The following is a 19,934-nucleotide window of genomic DNA, read 5'->3' on the forward strand; positions in this document are numbered from 1 at the left end:
GTTCACAGACAACAGTACAATTCTCTCATATGTGAACAAACAGGGGAAACAAAATCTTACTTGCTATGCAGACTTGTACTCCAGGCCTGGGAATTGGTGGCCCAATGTGGAGTCACCCTGCAGGTAGTCTGCATTCCCTCAGCTCAGAACACTCAGGCAGACACCTTGAGCAGGTCCATGTCACATTCCCACAAATGGATGCTACACAGGGATGTGTTCCTGGACATAGTCCACAAGTGGGGTACACCACAAATATATCTGTCTCCCCTCTGAACAGTCAACTTCCACTGTTTTGTACCAGGGCACCCAGCCCCCTAGCGAGGGCAATGGATGCCTTTTCTATCTCATGGAAGGGACTGTTTCTCTATGCATCCCCCCTTCCCACTCCTACAAAAAGTCCTGTTTAAAATTCAGCAGGACAAACCAAACATCTTGTTGGTGACTCCCTTTTGGCCAAGACAGCCTTGGTCCCCCCCCCCTCTACATATAGTTAGGGGCAGTCATCGCAAGTTACCTCCCAGAGTGGACCTTATCACACAGGACAAGGGATCCCTAATCCATCCCCACTTGGAATCTCTGAACCGAACCCTGTGGGTGATGTAGAGTTTTGATAGTTTTCAGACACCTTTACACGGAGGACGTGCTTAATGTCCTGCAGGAGGCCAGGAAACCCAATACTAGGAGATCCTATTTGTCCAAATGGAAAAGATTCTCCATCTGGTGTCTTCAAAGACAGCTAGATGCATTTCAGGCAGAAGGCCATTTAATGTTATCCTACCTGTGTGAATTGTTGCAAGCAGGGCTGGCATATTCTTCTGTTAAGGTCCACCTAGCTGCTATTTTGGCTTGTCTGCCTCTTGACTGTACTCATACCTCCTGACTTCCAGTGAAGTTATTCCTTAAGGGAGTACTGCACCTCAGGCCTCCCAGGAGGCCTGTTCCACCCTCTTGGGACCTGAACTATGTTTTAGAGAAGCTCACTGTTGCTCATTTTGAACCAGCATGAAACGCCTCTCTAAAATACTGCATTTGGAAGACTGCTTTTGGTGGCCATGACATCAACCAGGAGAGTGTCAGAGCTCTAGGCCCTCATGGCTACCCCACCCTTTCTCATCTTCCACAAGGATAGAGTGACCCTAAGAACCAACCTTCATGCTTAAGGTGGTCTATAAGCTGTTCCTGAACCACCTTTTTTTCTACATCCCAGAATGACAGTGAGAGAGTCCTGCATTCCCTTGATGTTCACAGACAACTAAGATTCTATATTGCCAAGACTGAGTCTCTTAGGAGATCAGAGCAATTGTTTGTCTTCTTTCAGTCCAGAGCTCTAGGAAAAGCAGTGACAAAACAGACTATTGCTACCTGGATTTCCAGGGCCATCTCCTTTTGTTACACCTACCATGGCAAACTTCTAACCTCAAAAATTAAAGCCGACTCCACTAGAGCCATGTTCTCATCTGCAGCCTTCTTCAAAGGGCTAGACACTGCTTCCATTCTAGAGGCAGCTACCTGAACATCTGTCCATACCTTCACCAAACGTTACACACTGGACCATATTTCCAGGTCTAGCGCAGGGTTTGTTAGGGCAATCCTGCATAGGTTCTTTGAAACAGTTCCATACCACCCTCCTCCTCTTCCCTTTGAGATTATGCACTCACGCAAAGGTAATACTGCAACATGAGAATAGAAGGACATAGAACAGTTGTGTAAAATCTTACCAAAACCATAGATGTCCTTCTCTTCCATGTTGCAGTATTTTAGCCCTACCCTTCCCTTCTATATGCGGTATATAGGTTCATAGGTTCATACTAGGCTGTCTGCCCTAGGGCATTTATAAGCCTAGCCAGAGTGTGTTTGGCTTTCGCCACCCATTTTAAATTAATTTTGCTATGCCCTTTTTCGAGGTTAGTATACTGTGCCTCTGTCTAACAGTGACACAGAAGTGATACCTGGGGTAAACCTACGATTTCCCATCCACTCATCAAGATTCCTCTTGAAGAGAATCAATGAGGGGCTCTGCCTAACCTGGACTGGGATTTTATTCGAGTGAAGGGAGCCTCTGGGTTATGAATCTGTCCCTCCAGCATGTCCTATTTATTTCAGTGCTGAGGTTCAAGTCTCTCGAGCGTGTAGCTCGATGGGATTTGGATTTTCTGAGGTGCAGCATGTCCATTAATTCCGGGTTGGACATGGCTTTATACGTCAGGCACAGATCGCCTCTGAACAGGCGGTATGCCACTGAGTAGAGCTGGAGTTTCTTTAACCGGGCAGCATATGGCATCTGTTTGAGCCCTTTGATCTTCTTGATGAGGTACTTTTGGGGTCTTTCCAGTTGCTGCAGGTGTCTGGTAAGGTACATCCCAAAAGGGGCATTGTACTCAATTATGGGCCTGATGAGGGATGAGTAAAGAGGCACGATGACCTCCCCTGATCTAGATGTGAATCCCTTCATGATTAGGTGGGCTATATAAAACGTTTTTCTAACCACTTTGGCCACATGGTTGTCAAATGAAAGATTGCTATCAACTTGCATCCCCAGGTCCCTAATTACTTCTTCTGTACTTAATGGATTACCACCTATGTGGTAATTTGTGGGCACTTTGTTTTTGCCAAAGGGGATGACTATACACTTTTTGGCATTTAGCTTGAGGCCATGGCTCTGGCACCAGTTGTCTGTTTCTATGAGGCCCTTTTGGAGGATGCTTGTCTCGGCTGGAGAGTCGATTATGGCGCCCAGTTTGCAGTCATCTGCGAACTTGGTCAGCCACAGTCCTTCCGTGTTTGCCTGTACCTCCGAGAAATATATACCGAACAAGAGATGTCCCAGGACTGAGCCTTGTGGGACGCCACTTGTAACTGGTTTGGAGTCTGACATGGCTCCAGCAATTCTAACCATGTGGGTTCTGTCCTTGAGCCAGTTTGCAACCCATCTAGTGACATAGGGGTTTATATTTAAGCTGGTGAGCTTATCTATAATGCCCGAGTGGGGTATTGTATCGAAGGCTTTTGCGAGGTCCAGGTAGGCTGTGTGGACCACCTTACCCTCGTCAGTGGTCTTGGTGACTGTTTCAAAGAAATCGACCAGGTTTAAGAGGCAGGATCTGCCCTTAGCAAAGCCGAACTGGGTAGGATCCAGTGCCTGTAGGTCCCCAATATCTTTATTTATGAGGTCCATGATGATCCTTTCCATAGCTTTGCAGACCAAGCTAGTCAGGCTTATGGGGCGATAAGTTTCCAGGATCCGTTGAGGCACCACCTTTGTGGAGAGGGACCACTGTTGCTGTACGCCACTCTTTGGGTACATATCCTGTAGTAAGGCTAAGACTGAACAGTAGTTTTATGTTTGGGTTTAGCTCTTCTTGGAGTTCATGTAGGATGCAGCCCGGGACACCGTCTGGTCCCATTGATGCTGTGTTTTTTGCTTTGGAGAGGGCGGCTCTTACCTGAGCATCTGAGATGTCAGGGGGGCAGCACTCTGCTGTGATAGATATTCGCCCTTTTGGTGGGGATGGGGGGGAGAAGTTTGCAATGAACCTGTCAGCTAGGATGTTGGCAATGTCTGTGGGTTCTGTGTATTTTTTGTCATTTTGGACTAATTCTGAGCATATCTGGTAATTCCCACCCAGGTTCCTAACATAACTAAAGAAAGCCTTTTGATTATCCTTAGTGTCCTGTGCAATTTTTATCTCGAAGCTGGCCTTTGACGATTTTATGAGTGCCCGTAGTTTTTTGCTAATACGGATCAGAGATGCCTTCCCTTTTTGGGATTTTGGGATTTTGTTCTATCATGTAGTAGCTTCCTCCTTCTATTGTATAGTTTGTTTATGGCTGGGGTCCACCAGACAGGATGTCTGCCTTTGGAGGATTGGGTCTTGGTTTTATTTGGGATTGCATGATCCATGCATTCCTGAAGGTGTTCATAGAATGCGTTTACAAAGGATTCTGCGGTCTGGGCCATATTTTCCACAGGCCCGGGGGCTTTGAAGGATTCCACCTCGGTTTTGAGGAGTGTGAAATTTGCTTTAGAGAAGTTTTTCACTGTGGTTTTCTGGGCAGGGGGTGGGGTCGGGATGTGAATATCCAGTGAGATTAGTTTATGGTCTGATCTTACCAATGAGGGATGCACTTCCGGTCTGGAGCATAGAGTCCCCATGTTGGTGATGATCAGGTCCAGTATGTTTTCCGCTCTTGTGGAAGTGGTAACAAGTTGTTCCATAGCATTTGAGTTTATAAATTCTAGGAACCTTTGGGCTAGGGTGTTGGAGCTAGAGTAATGCTCCCAGTCTATGTTTGGGTAGTTGAAGTCGCCCAATATAATGGTGTTTGGAGAGACCTTCATATTTTCCAGTGTTCTCAGGAAGGCCGAGTGGGGTTCCTGGGTTTGGGAGGGTGGTCTGTAGCAGGCTATAAACTGGAAGGCAGTTTTACCCACTGTTAGTTGCACATGGATAGTCTCTGATGCTTCGTACTGTGCCACCAACCTGGAGGTGTGGGTATCTTTGACGAATATTGATACTCCCCCTTCTTTTGTGGTTCGGTCCAAGTTTTGGGGCCGAAAAGCATGGTATGAGGTATAACCTGGTAGTGCTGGGGTGCTCTCAGGAGCCTTGAACCAGGTTTCTGTTACTGCACAGATATTGATGTTCTTCGTGCTAAGGAGAGTTTCGAGTGCGTGCATCTTGAGGTTTAGACTTCTGGCGTTGAGTAGCATTACTCTTAGTTTCTTATCCCTTGTGATACCTATGGAGGTTGGTTTGTCTTTTGAGCCTTGCCTAAAAAGGCACTATGGGGGTAGCAAGAGCCTTTGCCAATATCCGAAAGCCCAGGGGTGACAGGTGCAAGCCGTCCCTAGCGAAGCATCGTGGCTTGTCGAGCATGTCATCCCAGGCTGACAGGCATTGGATCCCCTTTGAATGACACCAATACTTAAGCCAATTGTTGAAATTGATCATCTTGTCTTCATATTGTGGCATCATTCTTGGTGAGGGTAAGATGCTACTCAAGGTCAGGGTCATACCGGCCTGGGCTACATGCTCAGAGAGCTCCTCTATGTCTCTTTTCATGTAGTCCAGGGAGGTACGTCTCAGGTCATTCACACCAGCATGGACAATGACTGAGTCATATTTGTACTTGCCTTGGAGTGACCTGAGTGCATGTGTTATGTGGCGTTCCTAGTGCCTGACAGGCAGCTCACCGTGACCTTCTCCTTGTTCAGCCTGGTGAGCGGGACGTCAGTATGCCTGACGATAGAGTCACCTATTACAAGTGTATCAGGTGTGTTGTTTAGCCTTAAGGGCTGTGACTGTTTGGCACACTGGCTTTGTGAGCTATGTGTTGCACGTGTTTTGTTTTGGGGTAGCGGTTGCTTGGGTGTCTGCTTTGGAGGTCTCTGCTGCTTAGGCAGGTTTTTATTTAGAGCCTCCAAGTATGTTTTTGTGTGTTTATGTGTTTGGTTTGCTGTCGTGGTAGGTCTATGTGAGACTGGAATTGTAGTGAGTGTGGTTTACTTCTCCTCCTGACTTGGTTACGCCAGTACTGAGTTGAGAGAGCTTAGCCTCCAGTTTGGCTATATGGTTGCATCTCTCACATCTGTTGGAATTTGTTGGGAGGAGGAGAGGGTTGTCTGTGTACATGAGGCAGTTGTAACATTGCCTCAAGATTCCCAGATTCACCAGCTGGACCAGAGAGGAGATTGACAACTGACCTTTGGACATGCTAGAATAGTATTGGGAATTCCTTTATAATTGAAAAAAAGGGCCAATGGGGAACAAGATACTCGAGGAGTTTGTGAGGGTGTAGTGCTTTTAATTTTTTAGTGCTGACTTAGTGAGCAAGTGCCAGGTAACTTAAATGCAATGTGTTACAGGTAATTTAAATGCAAAAACGACAAACAGTAACTTTCTTTCAAGTGAAACAAGGAAATAAGTACAGTAAGCAATGCAGATATCACTAGGGATCCACAGAAGCGCTGAAAAGCTGCATTTTAGGTGGAATTAGCGTTTCAGGGAAATAACAAGTCAACAAACAACAAGCATACAAACAAAGCTAGGTTCAGCAGGCCTGGATCTAGTCTATGCTACAGCAAGCAAGGTGTACCACTTTCAGTAAGAAACAGTTCAAATATGCAGGCACTATAAGCCTTTAACCAGAAATTTCCAGCTTAGAAGGGCAGAGTCCAGCCTCTCCTCCCACAGGAGTGCAGCCCACGAACCTTCTTAATGTAAAATAACTGGCCTGAAGCCCACGTGCTTAAACCAGAACTAATACACTTTTAGAATAACAGACACTGAGCCCTCAATCAGCAGTTCCCAAATTAGAAGGATGTAAGCTACCTGTCCTGCCACCACAGTGCAGGCCACAAACCTTCCTAATGTAAAACAACTGGTCTGAAGCCCAAGTGCTTAAACTAAAAGGCTTAGAATGAGTTACACCAAGCAGTAATAAATACAATTGAGTACTTTTAAGATGACGCAAAAGCAAAATAAAGTAGGAAGAAACACAAATACAGTAAAAGCAGATACAATTTATATATATATATATATATATATATATATATATATATATATATATATATATATATATTCACTTTGAATCATCGAATGTTCAGAACATCGACATTCTGATCATCGAGACCAGAACATCGATGTTCAGAACATCGAAGGTTTAAAGTGATAGTGCCAGGTAAGTGTGATTGTGGAATGTTGGGTGTGTATGCAGGGCAGCAAGGTGCCCTGCATGTTGTGTGTGTGCCATCTGAGTGTTGGCATTGCAGGTTGGGTACAGGAAATCTCCCATTTAGCACTACTGCATATAGCGGTAAATGGGAGATTTCCCTTACCCCACTGTAGTATGATCTTTTAGTTGGAATATTAAAGTAGGGGGGGCAAAGGCCCCTGCATAACATAGTTTTTGTGATTCTTCTTCTTCTTCTTTTGGCTTTTCCTGGTTAGGGGTCGCCACAGTGGATCACCTTGCTGCTCATGATTGGCAGTGGAGTTTTATGGTGTCGAGTTGCCAGCCCGGCGCCCAACCTTCCACAGAAGGTACACACACGCACACACTCACACCTAGGGCCAATTTAGAGTGTCCAATCCACCTACAGCATGTGTTTGGGATGTGGGAGGAAACCGGAGCACACGGAGGAAACCCATGTGACCACAGGGAGGACATGCAGACTCCGCACAGAAGGCACCCCAGCCGAGGATTGAACCGGAGAACCTCTTGCTGTGAGGCGGCAATGCTAACCACTGCACCACCATGGCTGCCCATAACATAGTTTTTTGTGATTATTTTGTTGTTTTTATGGTTCATTTTGAACCTTCGATGTTCAGGTCTCAATGATCAGAACGTCGATGTTCTGAACATTCGATGATTCAAAGTGAATCCATATCTAGCTATATATATATATATATATATATATATATATATATATATATATATATATATATATAAAAGCACCTTATAATCTTGAAATACTGAAATGTCGAATTTCAGTATCTCGAGGCTATAAAGTCGAAGTCTGAAAATAGCGAAAGTGCGTAATTGTGAATTCGAATATTTCAAATTCACGGTTATGGCTTTACGTTACATAAAGTCTGGGATTGTGTGTGGATGGTGTGCGGTGCCGTGTGTGGATTTAGGTGTTATGTCAGGTAAGTGAGTGTTTTGTAAGGGTTTTGGGTGGTAGTTCGGGTGCAGGTGAGTGTGCTGATATGTGTGATGTGTGTGTGAGGGACTGTAGAATGAGTGTGTGTGTTTGCTTTTTTTATTATTTGTGCGTTCTCAAGTTCGTATATATAAGTAGGGGGATGTGGGGGGTGTTGTAGGTTTGTGGATGTGTGTTGTTTTGTTTGTTTATGTTGTGATGTGGGTGTTGTGGTATATGTGTGGTCTGGTGTGTGTTGCATTTTAGGTGTTTTGAATTTCGCGTTTTTGGACTTTGCGGTTTTGGTGTTTCGGTGTTGTGTGAATTCGATTTCATGGTCTCGAAAAACTGAAATTCGAGATTTCAGTATGTCAAGATTATGAAGTGGATCCATATATTTATGCTTGTGTGTGTGTGTGTGTGTGTGTGTGTGTATGTGTGTGTGTGTGTGTGTATATATATATATATATATATATATATTTAAAATGTGTGTGTGTGTGTGTGTGTGTATATGTCTATATATATATATATATATATATATATATATATATGTGTGTGTGTGTATATATGTGTGTGTGTGTGTGTCTGTGTGTGTGTATGTGTATGTGTGTATATATATATATAGATAGATATGTATGTATGTACAAGCATGCCTTGTTGGATGACACAGGACTTGTGCAGCTATCCTGGGGCTGGGTTCCATCTGGGGCATTCAGTTCTAAGGAAAGGTATGTGCATACGTCACTTTAATGGCCCACGCACCCTACGGCCAGTGTCCGACATCCCACGTACCTTGCAGTGACCAAAGCTGTTGTATACTGACTGGATGTTCAGGTAGCTAAGCAGAGGATAACCCAAAGGTTATGAATACTGTAACCTGGAAGAGAAGACCATCTGTGATTATGGTAAGATTTTACACAACTATTCTGTATTCTTGGCTTAGGCTTCAACCTCTACTTGCTGATGTTCAAACTAAATTGATGGATGTTCCTCTGGATTCTAAACATTTGTTAGGGGAAGCTGCTGCTGGTTTGTTTAAGTCCCTTCAGGATATGGATAAGACCTTACAGGTGCTCAAACATGTGTTTGCTTCTCCTGTTCCTAAATTTCGGAGAAATTACCTCACTAAGCCTGCCTTTTCTTCATAGCCAATCCCGCCCTTCTATTGAAGGTAGGAAGAGTGGCAAACGGGCTCCTCCTGCTAAGGCTACTCAGTTTTCAGGGATTATGAAACTTTCCTTTTCAGATAAACCAGGTGCTGTGTGACTGTCTGTCTCTTCCCAGCCACATTCCTCTTTGTCTTCACCTTTCTCTGTCTCTTTCTGTTTGCCTTCAGATTACTAAGGGTTCTTGGGTTCTGTCGATCATTTGTCAGGGGTTCTTCATGGTGTGGAAATCCCATCCTCCTTTTATGAGCATTCCTCAGCCTCCTTGTGAACAGCTTCCCTTTTTTCCCAGAGGGTCATCAAAATCTCTTGACTTGGTTTACTATTCAAGAGGTACCTGTATCCCAAATGGACAGGGGTACTACTCCAGACTGTTTCTAGTGCCAGAAAAGAGGGCACTTGGAGACCTATTCGAGACCTCTCTCATCTAAACACTTTTCTAAAACTGCCTGCCTCTCGGATGTTGTCCCTGCAGTTTCTGTTTCCTCTCTTGCTCCCTAAGGCCTGTATGATGTCTCTAGATCTCAAGGATGCTTATCTCCATATTCTGATCCATCCTCTTTTCAGGAAGTTTTTGCATTTCTGTGTTGCTTCCTGGTATTTTCAGTTCTCTGCTTTGCCCTTTGGCCTTTCTACTGCCCCACGGGTGTTCACCAAATTCCTTGCTCCTGTGATTGCTTTTTGCAGGCTTTGTGGGATCCAGATATTTCCTTTCTTAGACGACCTGTTGATTCAGGCATCCTCTCCATAGACCCTTTTGCAAAATCTTTATTTTGCCATTTTCCTTCAGAGCCTGGGGGTTCACTATAAGTTTCAGAAAGTCTTTTCTGACTTCTTCTCAGGGTCATGTTTTTCTGGGTTGCAGGATTCCAGCAGTGCCATTGCTTGCATTCCTGCCCCCTCCAAAGGCCTTAACTCTTATTTCTTTCTTTCACACTCTTCTTCCACTGACTTCCATTACCGCAAAGGAGTTTCTGAGAGCTCTGGGTTTCTTGGCATCAGCCATTCTGATCCTTACTCTGGCCAAACTTCACATGGAAAACTTTCAGTGGTTTCTGAAGTCAGTGTGGCTTCAACATGCACATCCTCTAGACTTTATGGTTCCTGTTCTTCCTTGTCTCAAGACAGGAACTCCACTGGTGGATTCAGCAGTTGTCTCTGAATCTAGGGATTCCTTTTAATCCTCCTCTTCCCTCTCAAGAATTGTTCAGACTCTTCAGACATGGGATGGGGGGTGACATTTGGCTCCATGAAGTTACAGGTGGGTGTGGTTGCCTCATCAGCAGAAGGAGCACATCAGTGTCAAAGAGCTGAGAGTGCTTCTGCTGGCTCTTTAGGCCTTTCATCCTCCTTTCTCTGCAGGGCCTCTCAAGGTTTTCACAGACAATACCACAGTGATGTGGTATATCAACAAATAGGGAGGCACAAGATCTTATCTTCTTTGCTGTTTGGCACTTCTGGTATGGGATCTTGCTGTCAAGTATCAAGCAACTCTTCAGGCAGTTTATACCCCTTCCGGTCAAGACATTATGGCAGATACTCTCAACAGGTTCTTAACTCAGTCCTACGAATGGATGCATCACAGGGATGTGTTTCTTGACATTATCCACCAGTGGGGTACTCCTCAAGTGGATTGTTTTGCCTCCCCTCTGAACAGACAACTTCCTCTATTTTGGTGTGGGAGGTGGGCAACCTCTAATTTCCCTGGAAGGGGATGACTCTTCGTGCATTCTCTCCCTTTCCTCTCATTCCAAAAGTCTTGTTCAAAATTCAGCAGGATGCTCCCAAAATCTTGTTGGTGACTCTGTTTTGGCCATGACAGCACTGGTTCCCTCTACTTCTGCATCTAGTCAAGGGCAGTCATCACAAGTTACCTCACAGGGTGGATCTAATCGCACAAGAGAAGGGCTCTCTCATTCATCCCCACCTGTCCACACTTCAACTGACATTGCGGGTGATAGGATTTTGATTCCTAATGGATACCTGTTTTTGGAGGACATGCAAGTCTTACACGAGGCCAGGAAACCTACTGCTAGGAAATCCTACTTATTCAAATGGAAGAGGGTTTCTAATTGGTGTCTCTTTTGCAACCTGGACCCACTTACTGTGGATGCTCCCTTGGTTCTCTCTTATTTGTGTGAGTTGCTCAATGCTGATTTGGCCTGTTCTTCTGTTAAGGCCCACTTATCAGCTATCTCTGCTTATTTGGCTTTTTTCTCCTCCCCTAGTTTCTAGATTTGAGGTGAAACAATTCCTTAAATCAGTCCTTAATATTAGACTTCACAGGAAGCCTGTTCTTCCTCCCTGGGATCTTAACTTTGTTTTGGAGAAGTTGCCTCCAGCTCCTTTTCAGCCTGCTGCTTAAGCCACCTTGCATCATTGTTCCTGGAAGACTGTTCTTTTGTTAGCTATTACTTCTGCCAGACCGGTATCTGAGTTGCAGGCCCTTATGGCTTGTCCTCCTTTCTTTTTTGTTCTTTCATGAGGACAGTGTGTCCTTGCACACTATAAACCTTCTTTTATGCCTAAAGTGGTTAATGAGCTTTCACTTAACCAATCTATTATTCTGCCTACTTTTTCCCCTCTCTGCAAGCTGACAGTGAGAGGGTGCTGCATACTTTGGATGTGCATAGGCAACTCAGGGTTTATTTGGATAGGACTAAGGATATTAGAAAATCTCATCAGTTTGTTTCTTTTCTTTTCATTCTAGATCATAGGGATTTGTTGTATCCAAGCAAACTATTTAGTCTTGGATTTCTATGGCTGTTTCTATTTGTTGCACTGTTCATGGCATGAGCCTTCCATCTTCAGTTAAGGCTCATTCTGCTAGAGCTGTGGCTTCTTCTGGTGCTTTTTTTAAAGGGCTTAGATGCTAACTCTATTCTTGAAGCAGCTACCCGGACTTGTGTGTATACCTTTACCAAGCACTACAAGTTAGATGGTATCTCTAGAGCTAGGGTTGGTTTTGCTAGTGCCGTTCATGGCTTTTTAGGGGATTCTTCTGTTCCTTCCCCCTCCCCAGTTTCCTCTTGAGCTTTGGCACTCCCATATGGTAATGAATACTGCAGCAGTGAATGTAAGGACATAGTACAGTTGTGTAAAATCTTACCATAATGGTTTCTAACACTAAGGTTGCAAAACATAAACTCTCAACTGTCCCTAATTTTGGCTCATATTTTTGCCCTGCCCTTTTGTAAAATGTTTGATTTTCTGGGAAATCACTGTGGATTACAGTCTGTCAGTAATATCATATAGTATCATACTGTATATTGTACAGAAAAAGTATATTTTTGTAAATTGCCCTTGATTTTGGTCCTTGGGCCTCTGTTAGTTTTAGCTTTATCCCTGATTGTTTAGTGAAGAAGTTAAGAGCTGTGTTGTAAAACATCAGAATAAGTGAAAAGGTTTGATTTTAGTAAATTTGATCTCGTGTTCCTCATCTGCCTATCCTTGACCCAACATTCAACACAAACCTTGGAGGAACCCCAGATAAGTAGAAGAGAGATTCTTGTATCAGCCATAGAGGAAGCATCAATGTAAGATAGAGTTCAGAATAGAGTACTGGTGGTTATATAACAAGCTGAGTTTACAGAAGTCCAGTAATTGACAGCCAGCAGAGTCTGCATTTACAAAAACACAGATGTCTAAAAAAACAAAAAGGCCAAAAATCCTTCATGCAATGCATGCATCGATCTAAAAGTTAAATTAGTAAATAAAAATGTTGGATAACTTGCTCCTGCCTTTATATTTGCTGTACATGTGCATTTTGCTGTCTTATATATGTTACTGTCTGTGTAAGTTTAGACCATATGCAAAAGACAGTGCTACATCTGGAGGCTCAGATTTCTTATAACCTAGAAGTACAACTAGTAATATATAAGCATTATCACACTTCAGGTGGTATAGTTGCAAGTCTTGACTGAGGCACTGCTTTTCTTTTTTTTTTTCTGTTTCTTATCTGCCTATCCAATGTTTTTGTTCCTTATGAGGCACTATTTCTACTGTATGTAACTTTTAAGTGCACCCTTTTGCTGGATGTTTAGTGTGGAGTATCTGAACAACTGCGGTTTTACACATTAATGAATGCATGCATATCTGTGTGTACGTGTTTGATCGTTTATATGATTTTATAAGAAATAAGTAGTTAATTAGGCATAAAAAAGTTTGCTTAGTGCATATACTGGTACCTTCTTGTAAAACGAACGCACATGTACACACTTAGCATCATTTATGGTGTTGTCTCTTTTTAGGGCCCTAGGGTAGTTTCGCAGGTTTGTACAGAAAAGTTATCAACACCATTAAAGCCAAAACAGTAGCCAAGCCACATATCCTTAAATGTCAGGATTAAATGTTTGTGTTTAATCTGCTTTGAAACCTTTGTGAGGGCCTGCTGTACAGTTAAACTATCAGAAGGTAATTTGTGTCACAGTTGCATTTATTATAGAGTACTGTGCACCATTATTTTTCTGAAGGGAGTGACCTGTCCTTGAAGAGAAACTCCAACCGCTTCTTGCTCTCTGGTATAAAATAGGATTACTTCTGTTTCCAGTGTCGGTGGCAGTAACACTCCATTCTGTCTACTAATTTGTATGTGGTCGACATAATTAGACAGCGATATCATTGCCAAGTTCAGTCACTGTACAAGTACTGCTCTTTGCACTTGTTCTCAGTGCTATGAGATTCATTAGAGCATAGGTAACTAAGCTTGTTGGCAGGAGTGCCTTCTCCTAAGGTGATTTGGATTGAAATTTCCTAACTTGGATGAAGCTTATGTTGCAGAGAACACAATTCTGCAGTGGAGTTTCAGACAAATAAGCCGTACTAAGAGCTCCTGAAATTGAAAATGAAGTACAAAGCCTACCAAGATATTACTAATTCTATAAGCTGTGTTGGGTATACTTGAGACAGTCTTAATGGTACATTTTTCAATCTACAATATTTTCTTTAAATGTGTCCAGGATGGGACAGTAGAACAAATGTACCTACTCATCCCACAAGAACTAGTTCGCATCATAGACCAGGATACAAAAATGCATACAGGGGAAAGAGGTGTGGATGAACCTTAATGGGGAAAAAATCCTGCAAAATTGACAACCATACAGCTTTTATTTTTTATGCCTACTATTTAAGAATTCTGCATTGTTTGTAAGTGGTGTCATATATGCATATCACATCCTAATAAGTAGGATAAACTCCTGACCCTTGCTCTGCAGTGGTCTCCGAAGAGCTGTTCAGTCACATCCACATCATGCAACATTCACAGGTCAGCCTATGCCCAGGGGATATACTTGGCCATATGAGCCAGATATGACACTCTGTGCATTTCCAGATGTGACATATTTTAAACATAATCAGATATGCCATGTTTGTGGGTCAACATGAAGTTTAACGTTCAGTGGTATATTACCAGTTGTTGTATTAGCAGTTTAATGTCAAATTGTGTCTGGCTGTGTGTAGCAATGCAAGACATTTTTAGCAAGTCTTGGTGTGACCTGCTGTCTAAATGTTTTTACTGTCTACTCATTTTAAATGTTCTTTTTTCTTTCTCTCTCTCTCTTCTTGCTCCTTTGTCCTTCCTTTTTGCCTTCTTGCCCAACTACCCATTTCCTTTCATATGTTTTTCTTGTGTTTTCCGTCTCTTTTTGCCTTGACTTGTACCTCTCTGGAGTAGATGATGCAGTGGTGAAGAATCTGGAGGAAGGTAAGTGTGTTATTAACAGAAATTCTGTCTTTGCTCGGTTAGTCTACCTGAGTGCATAGACTTGAATTGCCACCTATATTTGGGCATCTTGGTTGTGGGCTGAAACCCTGCACAGAAAACTATACAGCAAGTGTGTATTTGTGCACTGTTACTGCTTGTGAGAAAGATAGTCCGTCAGTATTCTATAGAACGTGGCAACTAAAATTCTTGGCAAGTGAATTCGAGATCACATTATTTCTTCGATCATTACTGTGTCAGTAGTTAGTGGACAGCAGAAATAGAGCAATATTCTTTAAAGTTTTTTTCTGATTGCAATGTTTGGAGATGCAGAAATTCCTGGTAACAGAGAGCAGTACTAATGGCTGCTTAACCATCCCATTGCATGTTTACCATTTCCATTTCATGTGTCTGTAGTAGGACCAATGCTTCCTCTTAAGGGTTACATGTCTTCCAGAATGGGCCCCCGATCTCCCCACTGTCAGACACGTTACTTCTTTTTCTTATATACAGTCTGTGACATTACACAAGCCTATTCAGAAGCTAATGGTGTGGGAGTGGTGATGGGAGGGGGCTTTCTTCAGTTTTCAGCCAGTTACTTCTTTTTTCTCATTCTCTTTGTTTTAATTGATATCATGATTGTCTTTTTTAAAAGAGTAGGTAGGGTGTTCTGGTTGTTTAAGGATATTTTATTTTCTTACATACAGTTATCTGATAGAAACCCTCCTAAACTTTAGTGTGCAACTTTTAAAGGTGTAATGTAGCAAACATCATATTAACAGAACCCCACCAGATTTCTGTCATCTATTCTTTGTTGGTGGTTACTTTTCTGATTTCTGACCTGTGTGTGATGTGGTATTGCGCTGCTCTTCAGTCACTGACCAGGTAATCTCATCATGCTATGTAATCCCCTTCCCTTTAGTGTATATGTGTCCACTGCATTACTCTTTAGACAGTGACCTTGTGTCCTTACAAGTACTATGTAATTCCTTCCCTTTAGTGTACGTGTCTACTGCATTACTCTTCAGTCCGTGACCTTGTGTCCTTACAAGTATTATGTAATCCCTTTCCCTTTTGTGTACGTGTCCACTGCATTACTTTTCAGTCAGTGACCTTGTGTCCTTACAAGTACTATGTAATTCCTTCCCTTTAGTGTACGTGTCTACTGCATTACTCTTCAGTATGTGACCTTGTGTCCTTACAAGTACTATGTAGTCCCCTTCCCTTTAGTGTACTCAGGTACACTGAATTACTGTTCAGTTTGTGACTGTATGTTTATGTAATCACTAGATAATACCCTTCCCCTTTGTGTGTATATGTGCACTGCATTACTCGTCTGTGACCTGGTAGTCCTATGATCACTAGGCAGCAGTGCTCTTTCCTTCAGTGTGCACGTGTTTATCACATTACCCTTCAGTCAGAGACTATGTATTGTAATTAGCATGAGGCAGTCTCCTTCCTTGTAGTGTACAAGCATATGCTATCTTGAAATGCTCATATATCTTGTATGACTGCAGACAAAGACCTATCTGAACATAATGACAAGCATATTCATGCCTGTGTTTCTGTTTTTGTGCTTTCTCTTGCAGTACCTACTGTGACTGCCTGTTTGTTCATTTCTTTCTCTCTCTCATATTGTCACTGTCTGTGTCCTTAATCTTGGTAGCTACTGGAAGCAATCCTGAATCATCAAACAAAGGTCATGAACAGTTAATTACTTTGACCTGTAGAGACTGTTGCCTGTTTATCATGTTTAGTTAAGGGTACTTTTGTAGGCTAATGCAACCACTCCACGTCCCTGGGGAATGTAAGCAGTGGTTATATTTCAAGATCAGAGTCTGTATTGCTTTCAGGATTAGAAACCTTTAGTAAACATTTCTTTTGTGCATATTTAATAACAGAGGCTGTCTGTAAATATGGCGCTGCTGATTTTCTGTTGTATGATTTAATTCTTTGGAAAGTTATAAAAGGATCCATAGACTTGAGAAAGTACGTCTTCATGCAGTAGTTTTCCAGTGGATCCTCAGTACAGAGTCCCATGAAAGTTTATCCAGTTCATGCATTGATTTTTTGTTCAGCCCCAGTCCCTATTTAATTCCTCTAGGTACAGCCTCAGTCCGTGTAGGATACCAGTAGGTGTGTAGTCCCAGTAAGATTATCATAGTTGCAGTCTCAGACTTCATGCATTTCTTCTAGATATGTTAAGCTGTGCTGTCCGTCTTTAATATCACAGATGTAATTTTTGCCACTTTGGGTTGTTGATTCCTTCAAGCAGTTTGGGGGGGGCAATGATTAAATGGCACACAGCAAGGATTAGTTCCTTCTCTGGCTAGGCTGTAGACTGTATTAAGATAAGTCTTTTCAAACAAACAGTAGTTGATCTTAGTTTAATGCCTATTACTTTTCGATAAATTATACCAAAAGTACTGAAATAGTTTTGTGCTCTTCTTTAAAAGCGAGACGTATGAAGGTGCTTTCTATCACTGTAGAGTCTAACATGATAAAATTGGTGGAATGGAACCCACGTTTCTCCACAAATAAAGATGGTTTGACAACAGACTAATAAGTTGTGACACAATGAAACATAAAGGAGAGCGTGAAGACTAGGACTTGTCATACAAAGAGAAGAAAAAGACAGATGAAATAATTGAAGAAATGAGAGAAGAACTTGTTTCAGACCTAATTCGCTGAGATGAGGTTCCAAGAGAGGCCCAGGACATAGTGAGGGATTATATCTTCCAAATTCCAGGGAAACACTTGAGAGACCCCTCTAAATGAGCTGGAATTAATGAATAGTAAAACGGGCATGTGGTCTGCCTTGCTTAGTCTGTATAACATGACCTTTAACAGATGTGGAAGGAAAGTGAAGTGTAATGCATTGCAACGTTGTCGTGTATGGATTTTTTTCCCATGTTTTCAGGATGCATAAAACTGAAGTGAAACCAATGTATGCAGTTATGTCTCTGTGTGTGTGGATTACTGTCTGTGAATTTGACTGGTGGAATGGATTTTGACCCACTAGGGTCCCTTTTTTGTCAGTGGTAAACAGTATGGCATGCAGTACCTGCTACTTACAAAACCCAATTCATTCTAAGCTGATTTCCTGTGGACCTCCAAAGAGTTAGATCACTGGAAAAGAAATGTCATTTGCTCATAGTTTTCATGCATACCTTCTTATTACAGAATTTTTCTTGGACTGACTCTCTGCAGTCTACTGTGTTAGCTGGGTGGTTTTAGAATTAAATAGTAGCAGTGGCACTTAGTCATATTCGAGGTGAAGCTACAAAAACAGTAATAAGAAGAACTGCTGTTGCTGTGTGCAGTCGTTATACCAGTAAATGTTTTCCAAAGTCCGCTTCTTGACTGGGATATGCATTACCCCAGCTTATTGCTGTCTGACAGTGTAGGATTGAAAACAGAAATAAAGTATGTTTTCTGTGAAGAAATTCTCTTATTTCATTTTTGAATTTTTCTGGGCTTTCATAATCACACAAGCTTGAATGCCTCCTGAAAACAAATTTCAGCAAAGCACTGCATGTTATTTATGGCAAAATTTGTTAATGTACAGTCTGCAGAAGGGTAGGCTGTGCTTCTCTTTGAATGTGTTTAGTACTGCATTTGAAAATTATTAGTTTACCATGAATACTGGTGGTGCTAGAAAAGTTTCTCTGCTTCTTAAAACAGATGTGTGGTTGTGCAAAATGCTAGCACTATGTGTCTTTCGGCTTTTCCCGGTTAGGGGTCGCCACAGCGGAACTCCGGTCCACTAATGATTGGCAGTAGAGTTTTACGTGCTGGCTTGCCAGGCCTAACGCACAACCTTCAATGAAGGAACGCCCGTTCACGCATGTCGCCACACAGAAGACGCTGTAACTGAGAATTGAATGGGCAACGTCTAACTGTGAGGCGACAACGCTACCGCAGCACCACAGCACTAAACATGCCTAAATCAAATAATTTACAGAAATTGCAGAAACTTTGCAAAATATCTTACTAGCAGAACATCATTAATTTGTAGATTTGTCTTTTTCTTTCTGTTAACTGGGGTAGAGCAGTCATCCATATAGACATTTTAGACTCATCTAGGAGCAGTGCCTGGTTAAGGGACTTGCCGAGAGTTGCACACTAGGAAAATAGAGGCTCAGGTAACCAAATCCTTGACCACAGGAAGCAGCTTGTTAACGGCTCATAGCCTTAATCTTCAGTGCTGACTCCCAGACAGTGATGTGGATTTCTTAAAAGGAAGTGAAGGCTGGGTGAAAGTAAACTTTAACAGAGTTATGCAGTGTTAGAAAACATTGCCAGTCTGGAAAGGGGGCTTCCTGAAAAGTTTAACAGATTTCCGTGCAGTGCATATCACAAATATGTACAAAAACAATTGCTGTCTGTGGAAAAGTTAATATTAGGAAAAGCACAGATGACAGAAGAATTCATGAAAACAGTTGTATAAGACACTAGCAAGCTGAGGACAGAGGTGGTATTGTGTGCTGTTAATAAAGTAACTTGTAAATATTAACAGAAGCACACATTGTTATTACAGCATGATGTCACATCAAGGAAGTGCCACATGGTAAGGCATATTGTCAGGTATGCAAATAGCAATGCAGCAAGTTCAGTATATGAAGTTGCATGCAACAGGTCAAAAGTGCAAAAACTGTTCAGTATAGACAGGATGGCTGAATTTGAGGAACTGGATCACACAGCATAGCCCACGGGTGCATGCGTCACATTTACTCAATGTGATATTACAGTAAAGGTATGACTACTCTGAATGCCATGGCCCACAATGGTGAACTAGATGCCACCTCTTTGCCTGTGCAGCCAAGTACCATACTTGAGCCTGCTGCATGGGGTCCTGTGCTGCTGCTCTCAGCAGGCCAACATCACTATCATCACTCGTGGGAGGTGCGATAGCAGGAGCTGTACTGCCGTCATGGGGCAGTTGAGCACCAGACTGATATATGATCATGCTGTGTAGAATGCACCACCTGGTAAACATCCTGCATGCATTAACAGGGTCATACTGAAGGGCACCCTCAGACTTATCCAGGCAGTGGAAATGGGCTTTCAGCAAGCCATACACTCACTCATTGACAATCTATAACTGGGCAAGCTGGTGTTGATGTGGTACTCAGCTTCTTCCCTCTGGGTATGGACTGCTGTCATCAGCAAGGGCTCAGGTGAGTAGCCTGAATCACCCAAAACAGAAAAACACTGGAGGGGGGAGACATAACAAAAGAAGGATAGTGTAGTAATAAGCAATTAATTTTCCAAAGTATACCTAGAGTCACAGCTTGGAAATGGATGACTTGATGGTAAGGGGGAGGCTGGACATCCTATGTATCTAGGAGACAAGATGGAAGGACAGTGCAGCAAAGGCACTTGGTTTAGGATCCCGAGTCTACTGTTCAGGAGAGGGACAGGC

General features: G+C 42.6%; 1 protein-coding gene across 8 annotated transcripts in view; it reads left to right on the forward strand.

Moving 5' to 3' along the window:
- TNS1 (tensin 1) overlaps positions 1 to 19,934 on the forward strand; it is a 2,530,757-nt gene that overhangs the window by 2,222,828 nt on the left and 287,995 nt on the right. For 7 of the 8 annotated variants that reach the window (XM_044075133.1, XM_044075134.1, XM_044075135.1 and 4 more), the window contains one exon: positions 14,483 to 14,512. The exons of the other annotated variant lie outside the window; for it this stretch is intronic. In XM_044075133.1, coding sequence (XP_043931068.1) covers positions 14,483 to 14,512 — 30 coding nt within the window. The remainder of the gene's footprint in view (positions 1 to 14,482; positions 14,513 to 19,934) is intronic. 8 annotated transcript variants of the gene reach the window in all.

This window comes from Protopterus annectens, chromosome 6.part0 (genome assembly GCF_019279795.1).
Source record: "Protopterus annectens isolate FY-2018-M chromosome 6.part0, PAN1.0, whole genome shotgun sequence".
NCBI classification, from domain to species: Eukaryota; Metazoa; Chordata; order Ceratodontiformes; family Protopteridae; genus Protopterus; species Protopterus annectens.